This window comes from Belonocnema kinseyi, chromosome 4 (assembly GCF_010883055.1).
Source record: "Belonocnema kinseyi isolate 2016_QV_RU_SX_M_011 chromosome 4, B_treatae_v1, whole genome shotgun sequence".
NCBI lineage: Eukaryota > Metazoa > Arthropoda > Insecta > Hymenoptera > Cynipidae > Belonocnema > Belonocnema kinseyi.
The window spans coordinates 99,014,650-99,039,014 of record NC_046660.1 but is presented as its reverse complement, the minus strand read 5'-3'; the positions used below and the strand labels follow the sequence as shown (position 1 = coordinate 99,039,014).

Sequence of the window (24,365 nt, the reverse complement as noted above, 5' to 3'; positions counted from 1 at the left end):
TTTTTGGTTTAATTCAAAAAAGTTTTAATTTAGCAAAATCTGATTAATTTGCATAGCGCTTAGGAATTAGTATCGATTTTACCAGTTTTAGGTTTCGACGGCTTTTTTTCTAGAATAATCAATATTTTGTCTTAAAAATGTGGGAAATGATAGCGAACATGCTAACGGGCATCCCCACACACTTTATTTGTGTTTTTTTTCAACAAATTTTTTGATATTGCTAACAACGTATGTACATTTGGAGGTTATGTATGTTACAATTCTCCTGTGCGTTACTTCCAAACTACACAATATTTTTGGATGAAAACTTTAGACTTGCAAGTAAACATAGTAACTAATCTCCCGGAACTAACCCTTTTTGCAGGTAATCAAAAAAGTTTATTTCATAAATAATTTCCAGATTATCGGAAAGGCAGAGATGAAAAACGACGTAACCTCAGAATAATACATATGCATAACATTTTTTTAGCACAATAATTTTTTATGTTATTATCCCTCAAAGAAGAGTCCGGGGACGTCCGTTATGATATTTTATAGCATCTCCGAATTCAGTTTTTAAAAATTTTCATTTTTGTGGGAAAAAAGCCGGGGAAACTGTAAGTATCACATGCCCTTAAGTGGTCGCTGACTTTTTCGACTGCAATTCACCTGTTTGCTTACGAATTTATATTTTTTTCAAGAAAAATTAATACGTTTCTCGCTAGACTGTGTCTTTGCATCTTTAAATTTGCAAGTCTAGACGTATTTGATTATATAAATCATTTAGATAAAATCGACGTGTTGAAACAACATAGTTCTATCTCGGAATAAGCCTGCTGAAAGATTCTATCTCGGATGGCAAACTCGGAAATTTTCAAAACTCAAAATCCTATGCTAATTTCATTGGTTCTTGGTGGGCACCTTGGGATTTCTTATGTCCAAAAGACACCATTAAGACATGCGCAGTCTAAGGATCCCAGTGGGCACAAAATTTGGCGACGTCTTTAAGACATCGTTCAACATCCTATGTCTATTTCGTTTCGGTGTCTTTGCGATATCGTAAAGACATCATCAGATCATACGACTTATTTACGATAACGTAGACACCTTAACGACCTGGACATAGGATGTCGTAAAGTTGTCGTAAAGATGTCGTAAGGATGTCGTAAAGACGCCGCCAAATTTTGTGCCCACTGGGATATCCTCAGGAAATCGTCGAGACGTATGTTTAAAAAATATATAAATTTTAGTGGTCCAGAAAGCTGGACGCTATACGTTTTCTTATTTAGTAAATGTTTAGCGTAATGTTTTATTTGTTCAGAAATAAGACGTTAATGAAAACAAAAAAATTTCGAGCGTCAGTAATACGTGATGTCATTAGCATTCTCTTTTCAAGTAAAGAGCTATTTGCCTGATGCGAGACGCTTTACAATTTCATTTTCGATTAATAATAAAACCGGAAACAGTTTTAATTTAAAAAATTGCTCTGTTCTTGAAAAACGTAATATTTACATAACATGAATTCAAAACATATAGGATTAAAAAATTCTTCTATGTACGACATCCAAAAATTTTTATTTTAAACTCTCTTATTGTTATATTGATTTTTCTAAGTAACGCAAGAGTTTTCTGCTCTGCTTTAAAAGTTTGTTGCAAAGTTCTGAGAAGAAAGACGAGTTTAAATGATTTTCAAATAGTACAGTGTGCGTCGTTTCAAAAACAGAGTAGTAACAGTGGAAAATTTCAGGCAGTGAAAAAAATCATACATAGCCAGACGAGCGTGCCGATTTTGTGACTTCCGTATACAAAATCCAATGTCTTTTTATTAATCATGTATTGTCTAGAAATAATAAATTGTAGTTTATTTTTCCTTATAGTCGATAACGTAGTGGAATAATTTTTTTGACAATTTTAAAACTCAAAATGATAATATCCTGTTCCAAATTGAACTTTATAAGATAAAAATAAATTAGTCTTTTTTATGGTACTTCGTAATACTGCCTTAGACGTATTCTTTGAGATGTTTTGATATTTGAATGCTTCGTAAAGTTCGAATATTAAAGGCTTTATATTTTTTAATTGATTTAACATTCATTTTCAGAATATTAATAAAAGCCTAATAAATAATTCTTAAACGTCTTTGTAAAAGAATTTTTTTCTATATAAAAATCACTCATATTTCGAGGTTGAAATGAAACTATCATTGAGAAAGCTTTAATATTTTAGAACATATAACATTTTTGACTAAACGAGTATAAGAGAATAACATCACAATTATATTTTTTGAAGAAAATTATTTGCTTTTACGTATATGAACATAAAAATTCAATAAAACAATGCCGAATCCAAATATATAGAAATTAATGAGATTTTTGTTCGGATTCTCCCTAATTGCTTCAACATATAGAAAAATAAATAAAACTTAAACAAAATTACCTGATAAGTAATTCACCTACACTTTTTCTAAATTTAACTCAGTGAGACATATTAATTACCGAATCAAGTAAGTAAGAATTGTCACTAATGAACAGTGAACTCACATTGATTTAAATACAAAGGTTTCAATAGAAAAATATTCAAAAATTCAACACCTTAGGTTCAGAGATGAATTTAACTTCATTAAAAATTTATCTGGATTTTGGTGAAGTTAGTCCGAATTTCAGAAAACTTGTGATCAAATTAGTATATGCAATGAAAAAGTTTAAAATTTACACAAAAAAATCATTTACTTCGAAAACGTTTTTGAAACTGGATTTTTGCTTACTACCACTTCTTACTAAAATTTAAAACAATTTTTAACTTCATTTAATGATGCTTATTTTTTTTAGAGAAAACATTCTTTACAACTTAACTGTTTCTAATTTCGAAAGTAAATTTTTCTATAGCTGAAATCGTCAAAACAATTTTTTTAAAGGAAAATGTTTCGAAAGAAATAACTGTACTTGTAGATTATTTAGTTATTCTCAAAATTAGAAATAATAGAGCGTTAAGGAATGGTTTTCATAAAAAAATATTATTTATTGAAATTCAATCATTAAAAAAAAATGAGTAACAAGTGACAGTAAGAAACGACTAAGTTACGAAAAATATTGTTAAAATAATGTTTTTTGGCAAGTTATAGACTATTTTCGTGTACATTAATACTTTTTTTGCGTAAATCAAAGAAAACTCTTTTTCACCTGATTCTTGGAACAAGAACTACCTTACGTAAATTTCTGATAAGAGTTTTTATAAAAGTCAAGTCGGTTTAAAAATGAGAAATAGAGTTATCGGAGAACTTATTCGCACGATGATTCATGAAACAAGTATATAAGGTTTTGCGCACACGTATTCTCCTGTATTTAGAAAAATACTCAATAGCTTATTCTTCAGGTTTCAAACACAATATGCATGGGTATTAAATAACAAAACAAACCAAATTAGAACAAAATAAAAAGCCCGTAGCAAAGAGTTTGCGGTGATTGAACTTGCATTTTTATCGTGGATCTGGCTATAATTAGTGTCGTCGAAGCGAATGCCAAATTGTATTGGATGTTTTCTTCAACAGGTTTATTCACAAATTCATACCCGTGTAGAATATAAACGTGGACCTGTTAAGGCACTAAATAGTTTTCTCTAGTTCTGGCGTGGCACTGATCGGATAAACTGGCAAGGGCCATATATGGAGTGTAACGCTTTTTCAGATTTTTACCCTACTTAGGTCAAACTTGTCAGGGCAGGTCCAGTTTTCCTGAGCTATGCCTTACTTTTCCAAATTATAATAATAATAAACAAAAATTAGATTAAAGAAAGAAAATTTATTTCCTTACTTTAAATAATTCAGCAATAAAATAAAATTGCGCATTACGTCTAGCAAATATTATATAATTACTAACAATATATATCAAATTCTTCTTATCGTGAATAATTTCTTAAAATATAAATAAATAAATGTTCTTGCTCGATGTTTCTTAAAACATATTCGACATAGGTCTAGAGTGTTTTTTCTTCACTTATTAATTATCTTTCAGCCGTCAGCGTACAAAATATTCAGAAAAAACTATTTACTGAAAATAATGCTTTTATCATCGATACACATAATGTGGCGTAACAGTGTATCTCTCGTGAATTTCAGAGTTGGAGCAAGCCTCCGCAAAACTCCACAAATAATTTTTTGATATATTATTCATATGTGGGAGTCATTTCATTATTTTCAATTCGGAACAACAAGAATGTGTTTATAATTAATGACAGATATTTATATTTAAATTCCCCAATTTGCCTTATAATAATTTAACATTTTTTATTGAAAATAGAAAAATTGGTTTGGGCCTTGTCAGCGTCGCTTTTTAAATGGGGAAAATCAGGCAATTTCTACACGGGTATATGTGCGCGCCGAATGAAAAAGTCCTTACACGGCCGATTCTAGTTCAAGAGATATTAAACGAGAGTATAAAACGAGAGCGTATAGGGCTTCCCAACTTTTGATGCGTTTTTCTCGAAAAGCGGTTTTTAAAAATAGGCCAGTCAACGGGGAACAGAATTCACAACAACAAAAAATTCGCAAAAGTAGCATTGTTTTTTCACAGATGCGTTGAGAATGGCTTTATAAAGATATAGTAAAGAGTCCCCAACCATATGTGTGCGGCAAAGGGTCGCCATGCTGGAAAGTATTAAACAATAACATGTTTTTCAAAATATCTGGAGAACTGTTGATTTTAGGTCGAACATGGTCATGTAAAAAAATGTTCACAATTCTATAGTGCACAAAAAAGGTTCTATCTCTGTTAGACCAATTTTTAACGTCTACGCTATAAAATTGGCTTAGCTATACAATTGTGCGATTACTGAACAAATAAAATAAAAGCTAAAAATATCCTGGAAAGAACGTCGGAAATAAATCTGGCGCTTTTACAGGAGCAAATTCATGTTCCTGTTAAAAAAACCAACCAAGTCATTTCAATTAAAAATTATCAGTAAAGAATGAGCTGAACTTCAGGGTACAATTTGATATGCTTAAGGGGATGCTTTAAGGTAAAACTTCTTTCAATCGATCCTCTATATTTATGCGATATATTTCCCAATTTTTAGGTCAGAATAATAATATTCAGGGCCTCTTTTAAAGCTTTAAACAAGTGAATTTAAAAATTAAAGCTATGATGTCGGAAGCAGCGGTGATTATGAGTCCTGATGGCAACAATGGAAACAATGGATACCTGGGTCTGTTATATTCTTGAGAAAACTAAGGAAAAAAAATTCGAAAGGTCAATATAATAGACCGAGGTAGCCGTTCTAGCCCCCAATCCCATTCGTTGCCATTAGTACTCATAATCATCGCTGCTCCCGACATCATGGCTTCATTTTTTAAATTTACTTGTTTAAAGCTTCAAAAGAGGCCCTGAATATTATTATTCTGACCTAAAAATTTGGAAATATATTGTATAAATATGGAGGAACAATTGAAAGAAGTTTCGCTTTAAAGCATCCCCTTAAGCATATCAAATTGTACCCTGAAGTTCAGCTAATTTTTTACTGATAATTTTTTATGCAAATGAGTTGGTCGGTTTTTTTTAACAGGAACATGAATTTGCTCGAGTAAAATCGCCAGATCTATTTCCGACGTTCTTTCCAGGATATTTTTAGCTTTTATTTTATTTGTTTAGTAATTGCACTTTAGATAATCCAATTTCATAGCGTAGATGTTAACAATAGGTCTAAAATAGATAGAACCTTTTTTGTGCACTATAAAATTGTGAAAATTTTTTTACATGACCATGTTCGACCTAAAATCAACAGTTCTCCAGTTATTTTGAAAAACATGTTATCGTTTAATACTTTCCAGTATGGCGGGGCTTTGACGCACACATATGGTAGGGGTCTTTCACTATATCTTTATAAAGCCATTCCCAAGGTATATATGAAAAAACTGCTACTTTTAAGAATTTTTTTCTCAAATCCTTCATTGTCTGGACTAAAATTCGAACTTCAAAAATGCCCCGACGATCCGTTTTCCACCCTACATGGTTACTTTTTTGGCTTAAAATTCCGGGAATTTATGTGGCTACATGACCCTTAACTGTCGTGCAAAAGTTTTAGGCCACCTCTTTTTTTATAACTGAATAAATTCTCTTAATTTTAATTATAACAGATATAAAAAAATGTATCTCTAAAAGGTTGATTTTTTTAGAAATTCTGTATAAAATAACAGAGGGTGAAGTCAATTTGTCTAGTTTTTAAGTAGATATTGTAAAAAAAGTGTAAATTTCAATGTTTTCTTAAATTTTGAATTCCAAGAACTTGAAGCTGTAACAAAAAAGTTGGGAAATTGCAATATTATTTTTGGTAACAAAAATATTTTGGTAAAATATATGAAACATATTATCATGAAGTTTCTATGTAGTTTCCTCAAAATATATATTTAACTTTTATTCTGATTTGCCTGCAGATAAGATGTTTTCAAAATTTTCCAACTTCTTTATTACAACTTCTCGAGTCCAAGAACATAGAGAAGATATTAGATTTGTGTCAAATTTGACCCCCTCCCTCCCAAATCTGTTTTTGTCAAATATTCACCTTTTGAGACTCTCTGAACCCAAAAAATAGGTTTTAGTTTGTTAGTACGATAACTTTCGGAAGAATTGACAGATTGGATTGGCTTTTGATATATTCTTTTATTGTCGTAAATCAAAGGTCAAGTTCGTTAACCATCCTAATGACTTTTTTTGATAACAAAAAGATTACCGGAATTGTAGCAATTACAAAATACAAATGAAAAACAAACAGAAATGAACAATGTAAGCCAAACAGCGTACAATATGAAAAAATTCACGGAAAGGAAAAAGTTGTACTTTGTGGTCAAAATATGGAATATGCGACAAAAGAGGAATCAACCAAAATTGTGCACCAAAAAAGCTCTAAAAATTGTTTAACATTCACTTTTTGATAGGACACGTAGTTTTTGTTTTATTCGTAAAAAACTATAATAACAGTAAAAAATAAAAAAATTGTCTACGAACGAAATAAGCTAGACATTTGCTACTCATCGTTTTTTGATAGGATGCATAGTTTTTGATTTAATCGTAAAAAATAACAGTCAAAATAAAAATAACATTTGTTGAAAAAATGACGAAAGTTAAGAAAAAATTAGAAACCAAATTTTTACACTCAAAAAAGAGTTTTAAATTTGTTTACAATTTATTTATTGATAAAGCGCAAAGTTTTTGCTTTAATTGTAAATAGTAACATTAAAAATAAAAAATGATTTTTTTTTGGAAAATGACACAAGGTACGAAATAAATGTACAGACGAAAGCTATTCATCCAAAAAGGATCTACAAACCTGTTATCATTCATTTCTGGATAGGATGAGTAAGTAGATTTTAATTTAATCATAACAAACAATATTAAAAATGAAAAATTAAAGTTTTGGAAAAACAAGACAAGGTACAAAGAAAATGAATAGACAAAAGCTATTTAACAAAAAAGATCCTCATTCATACATTTTTTGTTAGAAAAATATATTAGTAACAAAAAAAGTAACTTATTGGAAAAACGACGCAAGTTACAATAACTTTTTATTTAACATGATTTTTGGCCTAAATCGTATCTGGAAATTTTCTTTGAATCACTTTACGCTAGGCTGCATATTTTTTGCTTAAAAAGAAAAAATAACATTGAAAATGAGCAAATTAAATTTATGGAAAAATGATACAAATTGCAAGAAAATCTTTAATCAAAAAGTTTTTTCGTGGAATGCGCATTTTTTCAATTATAAAAACGAGCCAATTAAAATACGTATGTTTTAATAGCAATTCATATTATACATTGTAATAACATAAATTTATGGAAATTATATCAATTTTTAGGGACCAAATCGAAAAATTTTCTTAAAAGTAATTCTAAAATAAGCACGAAGCTGTGATCTAAAGTGCTTACGAGTTCAAAATTCGGATTTTCCTAAAATTCTACGTAACAATCTATGGTTTTATTTAGCTTGATTAAAACTAATTAAAACGGTACAAATTAGTTTTAAAATTTTTTACTTTTTCACAGAGAATTGAAAAAAAAATTAATTAAAAATTTTACAACTCTCGGAAAAAAAAGGTTTTTATCAAAATATCTAAAAAAAATGTCATCCCCTTATTTGAAATATAAATTGACCTTATTATGGGTGAAGGAAAATTAGTTTGTTGAAGTATCAATAATGGTACGTTACAATCATCATAACTAATGACTATATTCTTACTCAAGGGCATGTGATACTTACAGTTTCCCCAGTTTTTTCCACAATAATTAAAATTTTTTAAAATTGAATTCGGAGATGCTATAAAATATCATAAAGGACGTTCCCGGACTCTTTTTTGAGGGATAATAACAAAAAAATTTATTGTGCTAAATAAAAATTTTATGCTTATGCATTATTTTGAGGTTACGTCTTTTTCATCTCTGCCTTTCCGATAATCTGGAAATTATTTATGAAATAAACTTTTTTGATTGCCTGCAAACAAGGTTAGTTCCGGGAGATTAGTTACTATGTTTATTTTGTAAGTCCAAAGTTTTCGGCCAAAAAGATTGTGCAGTTTGGAAGTAACGCTCGGATGAATTGTAACACACATAATCTCGAAATATACACGCACGTTGTTAGCAAAATCAAAAATTTTTTGATAAAAAAACACAAAAAAGTGTGTGGGGACGTCTGTTAGCATGTTCGCTATCATTTCCCAGATTTTGAAGGCAAAATATTTCTTATCCTAGGAAAAAAGCCGGGGGAATCTAACACTGAAAAAATCGATACTATTTCCTAAGCGCTATGCAAATTAATCACATTTTGCTCATTTTTAATTAACCCACAAAAAAAGTGTGTGGGGACGTCCGTTAGCATGTTCGCTATCATTTCCCAAATTTTTAAGACAACATGTTTATTATTCTAAAAAAAAAGCCGGGGAAACCTAAAACTGGTAAAATCGACAATTTTCTAAGCATCACATGCTGTTAATATTTCACTTCTTTAATTTCTGACAATGGGCACCATTCAAACTCTCAAGCTTTAAAAATGTACACATGTTAAACAAAAGCGATAAATATTGAAAATTTTGAAAATTAAATGAGAATTATATATTTTTAAATTTGAAAACTCACATAACATAATATTATTATATTTTTACCACAAATGTATGCGAGTATATGACTAGAAAATCAATTTTATTTCGAAAATATTTCAAAATAAGATTTAGTATAAGTAATTTATTCATAGAAAAACAAAAACTTAGAGATAACTAAAATTCGGAACGTTTTGGCAACTGTCCATAAGAATTGAAAATGGCGCCACAGGATATGCAACAATTCTTACAGTCGTGCATGTTGAGAACGCGGCATTCAAAGTATTTGCCAGCAACGAAAGGTTTAAATCTCCCTGATATCATCTCAATTCTCAAATATATTCAAACGACATTCCATCCTATTCGGAACAACAAGGATAGTCGCGTTTGAGGTGTCTAATGAATTTATACAGATAGAATCTACCACTGCGAGATTGCAATTGCATGCTGTTGTCAAACTTTTGGCGCGAAATGACGTTCATGCAAACATGTATATTTATAAGAGCAAGGTGGATTATTTTCATATCCCTCTGAACCCCTAATGAATATACTTTCTTTGTAAAAAAACAGCCATTAAGATTTTCTTTGATACTTCAAAATATAATAATTTTTATCATTAAGTTTGAATCACTATATTCGAATTTCGCGCTATGAATCCTGCGGTATCGACATGCGCAAAAATGTTGCGCACTAGGCTTTCTCCAGTTCTGTCTATACTACCTTTAGCGTAACTTTGATCGTTGACATTTCTATTGTTTTGGAGCATAATTTCATCAGTTGATGCAGAACATGGTAAATAAGAATTTTAATAACTTGATTTAACTCACATTCTTTGAATCATAGTATATAAATATAATTGATGAATATAAGTGTTTTATAAATCCCGATGCTCGAAATGTTTCTAACCTAAACTTGGCATTATTACTTTGAATGGAATATGTTTGACAAAGGGCGCTGCCGTAATCTCGACAGGACAGTTCAGACTCAGTGATATGTGTGCGTCTAAACTCGTAAAGTGGGTGAGGTTTTTAATTATCTGGTGAGATCATTGCCAGTACTCCGTCTATTGCTATTTACGCGGGGATATTACTATTCGTCGTCATATTTTTATGAAAATCGAGTACACAGCAGCTAGTGTAAGTGTCAGGAAGAATCGATCGAACAGCTTTGTAATTACTCTTGTCTCCTTGCCAATTTGGCAGACAAGTTGTCAATGAAAATCGATCCCAAATTATTCGGGTTAAAGGGCATCAGCCGAATTGGAAACTTGCCGAATCTAAATATCAATCGATCATTTTCTTCCCAGTCGTTTTCTAACCGTGATCTTAGCTGCTGGACACGTTTACCTCTAACCTTTTGTTTTTCAATAAAGAAGAACTCTCAGTGACATAATCACAAAAAGTGGACCCGATAAATTGATTAAAAAAAGTTTAAACTAGCAAATTTAATTGCCCAAAGAATCAGTGTTGAGTGAATTTGATCAGTTTTAGAATTTAAGTAAACTTGCATAGTGATTGTTGATAATCTGTGGCTGATAAGTTGCTAGTTGAAGTTGATTTAAATCGTATTTTAGTGTCGCTTTTTTATAAGATTAAATTGTGATTAAAAGTTGTTCGATCGGATTTGCCATCACCGATTTGCAATGTCTCGAAGAACTTCACTGTCTCGACAAAGTTCAATGTCTTCCCGAAGAAGTTCGGGAGGTTCTAGACGAACTTCCATTGATCCCAAACCTTGGAATAAATTTCAGACGTCCGCATCGACCAAGACAACCACGATGACCACGGCAGCAAAGCTTTATGGAAAGGATTTGAGCGAATATGACGACGTCGACGTGGACGAGCTGTTGTCGCAACTCACACCTGAGGAGATCAACATCCTCGCGAAAGAAGTAGACCCTGACGTAAGTGAATACACTTGACGAAAGTTTATTAAATACTTTTAAAACGTACTAATCCATTAGTCACTAATTCTTCTGAATAAACTGACAGATCTAAGTGGGTAACTTAGGCTTAAAATGTTGAGAAAAGGCCTCTGCTTATGAATATCTAAGGGAATATTTCAGAAAGCTGCGCGTTTATTGTTTAAACCAATTTTAAAAAATAAATACATCATTTGTTGAAAAAAATTATATAAAATATGTTTCTGAAAGCCAAGGTTTTGTTCATTTTACACTTTTTCTGTACAATTAATTGTTATCAAGCCATAACGTTATAAGCAATTCAATTTGAATATTTTTTAAAAACCAGATACATAGTTGATCAAAAAGGCTGTTTATCCACATTTTTACATAAACAAAGGGTTTATTTCGTTTGGAAAATTTCCTTTTCCTATGCGGAGTACGTGGCTTGAAAAACAATTTGAATTTAGATATTCATAATCAGGTGACTGGATTATACCCTTCTCAAAGGCATTGTTATATAGATTTGTTGTTCTTTCAGGACAGTTTTATGCCCCCCTCGCAACGTTGCAGTTACGAGTGCGACAAAAGCCCTACGGGGCCGCTAAACCGCAAGAAACTCATCGAACACATTAACAAACAAGCTTTGGAAACGCCAGATATTCCAGAACTTAAACCTTATGTACCTGGTGTCGTCAGAGGGAAGAAAGTAAGTTTAAATCATTTGAAAATTTTTTACATATTAAAGTCAATTCTCAGCATTGCTCCATTTTAGATAATAAGTTTAAAAGTTGAGAATTTTTATTAAAGGACCTTCAAATTAAGCGAACCAGAATTTGAAACATTTACTGAATATTTCAAATTGTAATCGATTATAAAAGGATTAATCTCTGATTGAAACTTTTCAAAGCGCTAAGGAGGGAATAGAACGTTATCAGATAGCATCATTCAAAATTGGTCAATTTTTAGTTTAAGTTATTTAAATTTGAATATTTTACAGAAAATTATTTTTTATTTAATGTAATGTTTTTCATTTTTTTATACTTGCTTTATAAAATAACAAAAATTGATTCCAAATTTTATTTGATTGTACTAACCTTGTGAACTTGCGTCATGCAGCATGCAACAATGTAACTTCAAATGTGGTACGTCACGAAGTAATGATTTAAACCACGTATGCCTATAGCACACCATAATTGTGTTTCATTAGATTTTTCATTTAAGCAAAATTACACTTGGTTCTTGTAAATTGAGTAAGTTAGGCTACAATTATCCGTCACATTCCTAGTAAAATTAGATCTTAATTCCAGGGTGGCCGCTGGACCGGGAAATGACCGGGAATTTTTTGAGGCCGGGAAAAACTGGGAAATGACAGTGTATTTTTTTACCGGGAATTTTGCCAATTTGTGGAAGAAAAATCTGTCCATGTTCGATTTCAACTCTTTGTAAATAATTAGTTCAATTTTCATGTATTTCAATTATGCAATCATTTATCTTGCAATGCGTAATTGAAAATTTTGTTACTTTAAAAATTTTTATTTTTGAGCTTACATTTTTAATTTAAAGCATTTTTAAATGCTTTCTTAAAGACTTGATCAAGTCAAAAATAAAAGCCTTTGATGTTGAAAATTTTTGATAAAAACATTTTTATTTAATAAAGAAATTTTTTTTTAATTTATCTGTATTTTAAGCAATAAAAAGTGAACAAAAACGATTTTAAATCAGTTAAAAAGTTAAGAATTTTCAGATTTTAACGTTAAAACTTAAACGGTTTCAATTTGAAAGTCTTTAAAGTTTTAAATTTAAGTTTTAAAAGTTCAAAATTTAACATTTCCACTTTGCGTTCTTTAATTTTCAGCTCAGTTTTCATTACCTCAAGTGGAAACTTTTTTAGCTTTAGTGTTACATTTTTTAAATTTCATTAACCGTGAAAAATGTTTGTGAACCGGGAAAAAACCAGAAATTTATTTCGTCGATTAAAACGGCCACCCTGTAACTCTCATTCAAATGAATTTTTGATGCTCTGTAAAACAAATATTAGCGTGGTTCAGTTTAATGTCACAATGACCCGATTTGTGCTAAAATATTTATTTATATTGCAAATAATACATTATCAAATAAAACTTAAAATGTTTGATTTTAAATTGCACGAAAGTTCGAATAATATTAACATATATAGAAAACAGAAATGAGCAAAAATATTTCGTTCATTTGATCGTTCAGAACTTCAGGTACACCATTTAGGGGACTTGCGAATGGGGTTTTTGAATATAATGTTAATTTATTCAAATAAACGCTGCTATCGAATTCTTTTACTTTGGTGGGCCTACAATTAATTTTTTTGTGTGAAATGTCTCGCTAACCCTTTTTCGTTAAGAGAATACGGATTATTATTCAAATTATTACTGTAAATTATTTCTTTTACTTTGGAAAATGCATTGTATTGCTAAGTGCATAGTAAAAATTATAATTCAGAGTTTTAGCACAATTATAAAAAAAATATTTATTGGTCCCAGGGGGCCTTTTTGTTTTTTAATCCGTTTTTGAGTGAATTTTGTATCCAAATAGCTCGATTTTTTTGGGGAAAAATAAAAATATTGTCTGATTTCTATCAGACTCAATGGTGAAGGTGGTTTCGGACTTATGACCACAAAATTGATATCTACTTTTTTTATACAAATCACCTAAATTTCAGAGAAATTTAAAACATGGACCGGTCTCTATTAATCATGAAAACTGAAAAAGATGTTGTGTTTCTAGACACGAATTTTCGATCAAAATTAACAAACATGACATTTTTTCTAAATGGCATATGTTTTTGGAAAATTTAGTAAATTGACATATTTTCATAAGACTCGGTACCGAGGCGTAGTTTGGGGTAATGCCTGCAAATTTGGGGTTAAACTTTTTTGAAGATTTCAAAAATTGGCTGATTTCAATGGGACTTACTATACTTTGGGGTCTTAATAACATTAATAAAAAATTGACAAACTTTTTATTTAAAATGGTGATCAAATTAAAAAAAAATCAATATATTAACAGGTTTCCGAGTGATTCGGTACTAGAGGGATTTAATTGTCATTAGTTAGTGAAAAATACTGAAAATATGTAAACAGATTTAAAGGATTTATGTGTTTGTGGGTGATTCTGAACCAATTGATTTAGATAATTTCATTGTTCAAATAGAAAAAGAATCAATATTAAATCTTCCAATGCATTTCTAAAATTGCTAATATTTAAAACATTCTTGGCACAAAAGTGTAAATAAAAAGATTTGTTTCAAGAAATTGAGGTGAAAATTATTTGGCCTCAATTAAAAGAACTTTAAAAATATTCATAAGCATACCCTGCAGATTGGAACCAATCAGATTACGAGTTTAGTGACTCTATTTAAGAATTTGTTATTGAATATCGAAATGAAATCTACTTTCTAATGAATAATGTTATGTAAAATGAGCATGAAAAAGATTCACAATTAAAAATTAGACTTCAAACCTAACTCACTTTGCGGCTCATTAGAGACAAATAAATAACAAATAAAGAGGGAGAAAATAGGAAAAAGTCAACCAAAGACTTGCTTTTTATTTTTTACTTATTCTGTTTACGTATTTTTTATAATACTAGGCAACCAACATAAAAAAGGTTAATTTATCCAATTTTACATTCATTAGTGAAAAATTGATAAACATATCAAACTTATTGCTTATAATATGAATAATAAACAATAATTTTAACCAAACTAGTTTTTTTTATTCCATCTTTATAATTTTCAAAATTGGATCTATTTAAATAATAATTGAGAATTAAACAATTGTTAATGTCAACTTCCCATGTATTGACACATACACAGGGCAAGGCACCTCCCTCAAAGTTTCCATTTCCAGAGGAAGAAAATCCCTAATTTTTTTCTCGAAATACGAATATTGACACGTGCCACCGGGCACTTCAAAATTCCATTCAATTAACATGGGGAAATTTTGAATTTTGGAAAAATTAAACTTATGTTCCAGGTTTTCATCGAAACGTGCACAGTTTTTTAGGGATTTAACAGGAGTGTTTGCAAAATAAAATTATACTAATAACTTTCATTTCCAGACCACTTCCAGCCTCCCCACAGCTCCCCAAATATGACCCAAAAATAAAAAAATTACATTTTTACGTATTATTGTTACTTTTTGGCAATTTTCATCGTCTTTTTCATACAAATAATTACTAATGCACAATTTGCATATTTAACATGACGTTTTCAACAATTAATAATTATTTATTGTATATTTTCAAAGTTGCTAAAAATTGAGCCAAAGATATCAACATTCTTTTTTAATTAATATCCTATGCTACGGTTTGTTGAATAATTGCAAAATTTTAATACTTTTTAAAAAGTTTGAATAAGTTTCTGTTTGTTTCAACAATCTTTATTTGCTCAAAAATTTTTTTCAATAACTAAAAAAAATAACTGCTTGAGCAGATAAAAATTGTTTAAGCAAATAGAAATTGGTTAAACATTAGTTGAATGTATTAAAATAATGTAATTATTCAACAAAAAGTAGCATAGTATACCAATTTGAAAAAAGTGGACATCTCTGGCTTAATTTTTAGAAATTTTGAAATTAAACATTAATTAATTGTTTAAATAATTACATAATGATATTCGAAAAATTACTACTCCAAAAAATCACAACATATTGTATTTCAATCAGAAAATACAATTATTTTTTACATTTTTATGTAATAAATAATTATTTTAATATTTTACATTTGTTTAAACAATTTAAAACTTTTTAAAAAGTCATAATAAATATTAAAATTGTTCATTTGTCATTATTTGTATAAAAAAGACGACGGAAATCGCTAAAAAGTAACAATAATACGTGAAAATGTAGATTTTTAATTTTTGGGTCATATTTGGGGCACTGTGAGGAGGTTGAGGTGGTTTGGAAATGAAAGTTATTAATATGGGTTTATTTCGTAGATACTCCTCTTATATCCCTAAAGAACTTGGCACGTTTCGATGAAACCCTGGAGCATTAGTTCAATTTTTCGAAAATTCAAAATTTCTCCATGTTAATTAATGGGGATTTTGAAGTGCCTGGTGGCACGTGTTAATATTTGAAATTCGAAAAAAAATTACGGATTTTCTTTCTCTGGAAATCGAAACTTGGGGGGGGGGGGGGGGGGGGGGGGGGGGGGGGGGTTCTTGCCCTCTAGAGTGAAACAAAATTTCCAATGCATTTTTGGATCACCCTAATATATATTTAATCCAATACTTGTTCACATAATCATCACGACACTAATTAAATTCCTGTAAGTCACAATCACAATCTCAACAATTAAAGAAGTTTTATTTTAATATATATTTAAAAAAATTGAATGTTAATGTATTAGAAAGATAATTTTTTACAAAAATTGCTCAATAAGACAAGAAAATGAAACTCCCGTTGAATATTACTGAATCAATTACACTTTTTTTTTTAAGGAAAATAACACTATCGAGAGAAAAAATGTGATGCAGTATTCAAAGTAATGTCGTCAACTAAAATTAATTTCTAACACGCAACCTCTTAAGGTATTTCCTGATTTTTGAAAACATTCCATTCCAATTTTTACACAGAGAAGCATTTAACCAAGACTCTTTTATATATGCAGTTTTTCGACTGCCAGTACAAGTGACTCGATTTTCTACCAACCTATCAAACTAACCAAAACATTGTAACATGCACATCTTTTAAGAAATTTCACAGATTTAAGGAAATAACCAAAGCATAAGAAATCTTTCCAACCGAGGGGCTATTCACTCTGTGCTAGTGGGTACCAGTGATTTCAGATTTCAAATTGATTTCAAATGATTTCATGCACTGATTCGAGTGCTGAATGGGGAACTGAATTTAATTTTTGATAGGTCAAGAATGCAATGATTTCAAAACATTTGAATGATTTCAAGTGATTCTGAAATCAAATAAAATCGATTCCGAATCGTTACGCAACTGATTTCATTGATTTCATATGATTTCATTTGACTTCATTGATTACGGAGTTGATTTCGTACACTACGTTGGATGATTTTACTTCGGGCTTTCTAAAAAATAATTTCAATGATTTCATATAATTTCATGCGATTCGAAATCGATTTCAAGAGGTGGGGTTACTTGATTCTTGGGACTGAATAGCCCCTCGTTTCCAACAATTATTATCCAATATTCAGAAATGAATACAAAAACATAATGTAAAATTTAATCTGAAAATAAAATGACAAATGTGAAAAAAATTGATAAGACAAATTCAGCATCAGATTTCTAACAGGTGAAATATTACAAAGGTACTCATTGGTATGCAACAGCAATTATGGACATCACTTGTATACGCCATCTTTCTCAGAAAACCTTTTGTTATATATAGTTAACCCAAAACCAAAGTTTTTCTGACCCAAAAATTTTAGATTTGGGTTCTGTGCTCTATTTTCTTCAATATTCATAATGCTCATACTTTCAGTTTCCTACAATTTTCGACAAAACACATGATGTTTGTTATAATATATTTAAAATTTCATCCTGGCACTTATCAAAAAATAAGGTTGCTAGTGGGATATACATATTTTTCAAATTTATAAATTACCCAGATACTTATCAAAAATAAGTTTGTGATAACCTCGTTATCTATCATCAAAGGTTTTCTGAGGAAGATGACTAATATAAAATATGTACAATGTGCATAATTTCTGTTATGTATCAATGAGTACCTTTGTTATATTTTATCCATTAGAAATTTTATGCTAAATTTTTCTAATTATATAATTTTTTCACTTTTGTTATTTTATTTACAGATTACCTTTTATATCTTGTTTTTGTATTCACTTTTGCATATTGGATAATGTCTGTGAAATTTCATGAAACATGTGAATCTTACGATGTTTGGGTTAGTTTCATGGGTTCGTTGTAAATTAAGTCACTTGTCCTAAGATACAAGAAGCTATATATAAAAATAAGGGTCTTAGTCAAATGCTTCTCCCTATAAAAAGTCGGATGGAATTTTTTCAAAAATCTAGCAATGCATTGATAGGTTTCGTGTTCGAAATGTATGTTAATTGACGTCGTAACTTTGAATGCTGCATCACGTTTTTTTCGATAGTGTTACTTCCCTCAAGAAAAATTTAATTGATTCATCGATATTCAACAGGAGTTTCATATTCTTGTCTATTTGAACAATTTTTTGTAAAAAACCATTATGATGCAAAAAGCGAATTTCTGCCTATATTGTAGCTCATCTTGCAGAGGTCATGTTTGCTGCAGTAGAGAACGACATTTTGCTAGTGGGTTGTGTCGCGCGAATAACCAAATATCTCTGCGCGATTGAAGCTAAGCGTGGAAACCTATATCTGTTCTCTTATCACCAAGTTAAAAGGATTAATGCTGAATGATTCCGCGAATTTAGCTTTCCAAAAATACTTGGATATCAAAGACAATTGTTACATACATTCAGGTTTTTACAATTTTTTACAAATACACATGATGTATGTTATAATATTTCTTAATTTTTATTCTTGTACTTATCAAAAATAAGATTGCTAATGGAATGTACATATTTTTCAAATTTATAAATTACCCATTGTGTATTTACTATGACTTGCCCTGCTCTTATCGTGTTCAATGTTCAAAAAGAACTATAATAATTATGGAATTTAAAATATAAATATATGAATACTTTTATTTATTGTTACTTTGTATATTTACAATTCTCTATCACAATACCACATTTTTATGCATAAGCTTAATTCCTTCAAAGTATTTTTAAATAGTTTCAGTCAGTCATAGTTCAGCCAATTTTTTATTTTTCTGAAAATTGGGGAAATCGGGATACAAAAAAGTCAAATTTTTAATTTGTGATAAAAATAACCCTCTAAAAAAGTCTACTTCTGAGTTTCGCGGAAATCTGATCATTTATTTAATTTAAAAAAAAATTGGGCCCATTTGGATAAACAATTTCAAATTCATAATTTTAATCCAAAATTTGTGATTCTTATCTGGAAACCATATTGCATTATCTTTTTTCGTTTTAAGAAATAACAAAAATTCTGTGAACTTATAGATTCTTTATCTGATTTATAACTTTGATTTATACCTTAATTATTAATTTCAGTAAAGCCCTTAAGAAAAAAAATCATTTTATTTTAAACTCTTGTTACAAAATAAACTCTGATTTCCGCTAGGTATTATCAAGGTAAATTTATACAAAAACTATCCGAAGAATATACTCAAGCCAATTAAATTTGCTCACGTCGATCAACTGAACCATACATTTAAGGCTCTCCTTCATAAACGAAATGTAAAAAAATTCTGTAGTTTTCACAGTACTTCTATGTTATGTCCTTCTATGTTTCATCAGTTATAAAAAAAATGTAAGCAAAGTTTAGCCGCTAAGGTCAATTGTGTGAAATTTTCTTTACCCTAAAAATAAAGCTTACGTGCAATAAGGTTATAATTTCAATTGTATCTCAACCTTAGAATTGTCAAGCTTTTCTTAATTTCATAGTCCATAATGTAGCACTTTATTGAATCTATATACCCAATTGGGCAAAAAATCCTAAGAAAATTACTTTATCCTGATATACCTTAAAATTAAGTTTAGAGAAACATGTAAAATTATAAATTATAACTAAATTATTAATGTCTTTAGTGGATTCCACCACCACAGGACAACACCAAAGAAAAAGAAGCAGATGAGCAAATTGCAATCGATCTTGGTGATGAATATGAACAAGCCTTAACGGATGCGACTCAAGAAGAAATCATCGATCTCGCTGGTGAATATAAACTACGTTTTTGTGTCACGTGTAGAGTTCTTAAATTCCAGAGATTTTAAGTTCAGGGTATATAACCGAGAATATGACAGAATTTATGATTTTTAACAATATTTTTATTGTTCAGGTTATATCAACAGTTGAATATAGATTATTTTCTACCTCAGACATATTCAGAAATTTAAAATATGCAAAGCAGTAGCTCAATAATTTTTTAACACTGCTAGACTGAAATTCTAACCTTAAAATTTAATTTCCTCACATTATTTAATAAGTACCACGAAGTAGAATGAGCAGACACCACTTCCGGAAAACTTAGACGCGTGACATTTTGAAAATTTCCTGATTCTTCTTTGACTACTTTTTCATTTCAAATCATTAATATTCAAATACCAGCATTTCAATCTTATGATATTTTTACCGTAGAATATTTTATAAGCGGAATAAAACAGTGTTTCATATACAAAATTAAAATTTTCAGATGTATTAATTTATTTAAAAAAAAAAGTTTTTTCTACTTTAAAAGATAACTCTTTAACAAAATATTGGAATTTTCAACAAAATAATTGAATTTTTAACGTAATAGTTGAATATTCCTCCTAAAAAGACAAATTGTCAACGAAAAAGTGTCATAGTTTATATTTTAATCAATGAAAAAAATGAAATTTATACAACAAAAGAAAAGAATTTCAAAACCAAAAAGATGAATTTCCAACAAATGTAAGATTTTTTAACCTCGAAACTGATGCATTTTTACGCCGAAAAAAAGGAAATTTCAAATTAAGAAAACAATTTTTTTGCAAAAAAAAACGCGAATTTTTAACTAAAAAATATTAATTTCTTAAAAAATGGAAAAATTCCATTTTCTGTTAAAAAATGAATTCTAAACAAAAAAAAGAGGAAGTATTTCCTAGTAAACAGTTAAATTTTTAACCAGACATAAACCTTCAATAAAAAAGATTTCACAATGTAGTTTAACTTTGACCCAGTAGTTGAATTTTCAATTAAAAAAGATTAATTTACAAGAAGATAATTAAACTTTTAACCAATGAGATAACTTTTCAACTTAAAATATAAATCTGTAAAAAAAAGTGTTTTTTTAACAAAGCGATTAATCTTGAACAAATTAGTTGAATTATCAAGCAAAGAAGAACGATTTTTAACCGAAAAGTTGCTATTTTCAATTAAAAAAGATTAATTTACAACAAGATAATTAAACTTTTAACCAACGAGATAACTTTTCAACTTAAAATATAAATCTGTAACAAAAAAAGTGATTTTTTAACAAAACGATTCAACCAAATGTCTTAAACAAATTAGTTGAATTATAAAGCAAAGAAGAACGATTTTTAACCAAAAAGTTGCTTTATCATTCACAAAATGAAACTTCTTCGATATCGGATGAAGATTTAAATAAAAAAAATAAACTTTCAAAAAAGTAGTTGAATTTTCTGTTGAAAAAGATTTTAGCCGGGTTTTCACGACCAAACTGAATTTTTTCACAAGAAATAATTTTATACTAAAAAAATTGAATTTTCAATCCAAAAAGACGAATTTTCAACCAAAAAAGATGACTTTTTAACAAAATTGTTGAGTTGTCTAAATATTAAATTTATGTTGAAGCAGAAGAATTTCTTATTACAAAAAAACTTGAGTTTTTATCCAAAAAAGATTCCAGTTAACTCAGTAACATCAAAAATGGAATTTTTGTAACAAAAAAATAGGTTTCTACGAAAAAATTGAGTTTTCTATCCAAAAAGAGGAATTTTTTCAACCAAAAAGGATGAATTTTTAACAAAATAGTTGCATTTTAATCCAAGCAAGATTAATTTGGTACTAAAACAGATGAATTTTTAATAAAAAACAACATTTTTTTTAAAGTGGAACTTTCATTCAGAAAATATTTAAGTTCATTTTTCAATACCAAAATATAAATTTTAAACAAAAAGTAAATTTTCTACGAAATAGTAAAGTTTTCAAGAAAATAGTGTTGCATTATCTTTTTTGGTTTTAAGAAATAAAAAAAATTCTGTCAACTTCTAGATTCTTTATCTGATTTATAACTTCGATTTATACCTTAATTATTAAATTCATTAAAGCGAAACAGTTGCATTTATATAAAAAAAAAGATTTAATTTCTGCTAAAGCAGGTAAACTTTAAAATAAAACGGACAAACTTTAAAAAAAGAGTTGAATTTTCAACGGAAAAGTTAACGAAAAAATGCAATTTTCTATTAATTGAAATAAATTCTGAGATTCTCATAAATTCTGAGAGAATTTATTTCTCGGTTATATTCTCATTATCGTTACTGTTCTCGAAGTAATGTAACCAACTCAGATCTCTACTCACGTACCCCGAAAGTACGCCTTTCGATGCCTGTATTCAATGTCCAAAGGGAGACTTTTTTCAAGAAAAATAATTTTATCGCTGTGTATGCGCAGTCCGAACAAGAAAAATGTGGCGTTTGACGTCACATGAGTTTGACGTCACGCCCCGTCGGTAAAATCAATTCCTAACAGACATTTTATTTTGTGGTTCAGCTAACATTTTACTGCATTGGGATCTGGCATCTTGGGCGCGCTTGTGTTGTAAACTCTCGAAGTCAGATACTACTTGTAGGAGGTACAATTTAATTTGTGCTTAAAAACAATTTTACTGTTATTTTGTATCATTGACAACAATTAATGAATAACCAAAATTGCAAATTTTCTGAAACTAGGTGATGCACGCATTTTCTTTTAAGCATATTTTTGCCAAGAAAAAATTATTCTACTATCATGTAAGTTTCAACATACCATAATCTTAAATCAAGTTAAAGTATTGCCTATAGCAACAAATTTGATTCAAAATGGTAACAGGAAATGTGTTGTTTAACTGAATTAAATGAAAATTTCAGATTTTTTTTACTTAATTTCTGATAAATCTACATTTTTCTCATTCATTCATTATATTTGTTATGAAATACTATAGTAAAATTTTTTTAAGTCCAAATTAAAGTACTTTTAAAAAATTCTACCTAGTTTTGCCAGTTTATATTTTGGCCACATTGAAAGCATAGACGGCGATTTGCCGTATGGGCAGATCCTGACAGGCAAATTCACAAAAATATTTTTGGGCGAATAAATAGTAAAAAATTATTTGTCGTGATTTTTCGTCAAGTGTAGAAGTCATTTTGATCATTTTATATCACTGTTTCGTCGATCTACGGGTACTAGATCTAATGAGAAACAATATAATGCATGTCTAGCATAAACCAATTTTCGGACATATACTTGCCTATATATGTTTTCTGGACGTTTTCTTTCGGGGGTGACTTTCTGCTATTTTAAGTCTAAAATTTAAAAAATTGTTAGGCTCTTTTTCTAAATAACCCATTTTTTTATACTTTTACATCATTTAGCGTGTATATTTTTGTTAAAAAAAATCATATGGGACATTTTATCTTTGGCAAAGTACAAAAAATAATTTTTTCATTTGCTCATTACGAGTAAATTCTACAAGTTGAGCATATGATAAAGAAAAAAAGTAGATATCATTTCTGAATTACTAAAGAAATAAAAACAATATCCTACATATCTTTTTCTCTGTGGAATGTACACGAAAATGGACTGGTTGCGAATGAAAGTAGACTAAAATATCTGGAAAACTAAAAAAAGGACTATGTTTTAACTCTAATACTACCGCAACAAGAGCATTTTAAAGTTGACACATTTTTTTATATTCTATTCGACAGTAAATTTCCTGTGAAAAATCGTTTCCTGTGAATTTGAAATATAAGATAGTGGACATAGAAGTACAGATTTATCAAACCTGAAACAAACTATTTGATATTATACGTAATAGTTGGAAAACGAAGTTGAAACAAAAAATGTTTAATAATTAAATTAACGTTGGTGCTTTAAACGCAAATCTAAAATCGCTTTTGGTTATAAAATTCTGCTCCGTGGCAGAAAAATTTATGGACTTTTGGTGTGGTCGATATTTTTAAGTCAAGGTAGCTTCTCTTGAAAGCAGTAATATGCGTTTTAAAATTTGAATTCAGTTGTTGGTCAAAATAAGCTTTGACTATTTTTCGGAAGTCATCAAGTGCTTGTACATACTTCAAGCTTACTACAGGATTAGTTTTACGCAAAATATATATTCGACTAATAGCTTCTTGCATAAATTACTGTCTACAGCGGGACTTTTATCAGTTGCTTCCTTCAGCTTCAGAAAATTGTATACATATTTACTTTTATGTTGACTATTTTACACCTTAAATGTACAGGGTGTGATTTATTTACAAGAAACGTCATGTCGAATTGAGTACAATAAAAATTGGCCAATCTTGAAAGGCTCTACTCGGAGTAATATTAGATTAGGCAATTTCCATGTAGAATCCACAGAGAAAAAAATATTTCAGGAAAACTAAAACTATCGAAAAAGTCAACTAAATTCGCTTTTGCAGGCTATATTTTCCAAATTATTAGTGTTCTTGATCGTGGACTGAACTTGTAGACTGTACCCGCAAGTACAGTATACCAGGTGTATACATATGAAACCGGTATTGCCATCTAGCGGCCAGTAGGCACACTTGTAGGCACTGTCGGAACTTACCATTTGTGCTAATTGGCGT

At 29.5% G+C, this 24,365-nt stretch overlaps 1 protein-coding gene across 11 annotated transcripts in view; it reads left to right on the top strand.

Moving 5' to 3' along the window:
• LOC117172090 (tropomodulin) overlaps nt 1–24,365 on the top strand; it is a 171,967-nt gene that overhangs the window by 111,925 nt on the left and 35,677 nt on the right. For 9 of the 11 annotated variants that reach the window (XM_033359858.1, XM_033359856.1, XM_033359854.1 and 6 more), the window contains 3 exons: nt 10,806–10,958; nt 11,497–11,664; nt 19,626–19,752. In XM_033359858.1, coding sequence (XP_033215749.1) covers nt 10,806–10,958; nt 11,497–11,664; nt 19,626–19,752 — 448 coding nt within the window. Of the gene's footprint in view, nt 1–9,772; nt 9,848–10,024; nt 10,192–10,805; nt 10,959–11,496; nt 11,665–19,625; nt 19,753–24,365 lie in introns of those variants that run through there. The other 2 variants (XM_033359860.1, XM_033359859.1) reach the window with 2 other exon arrangements.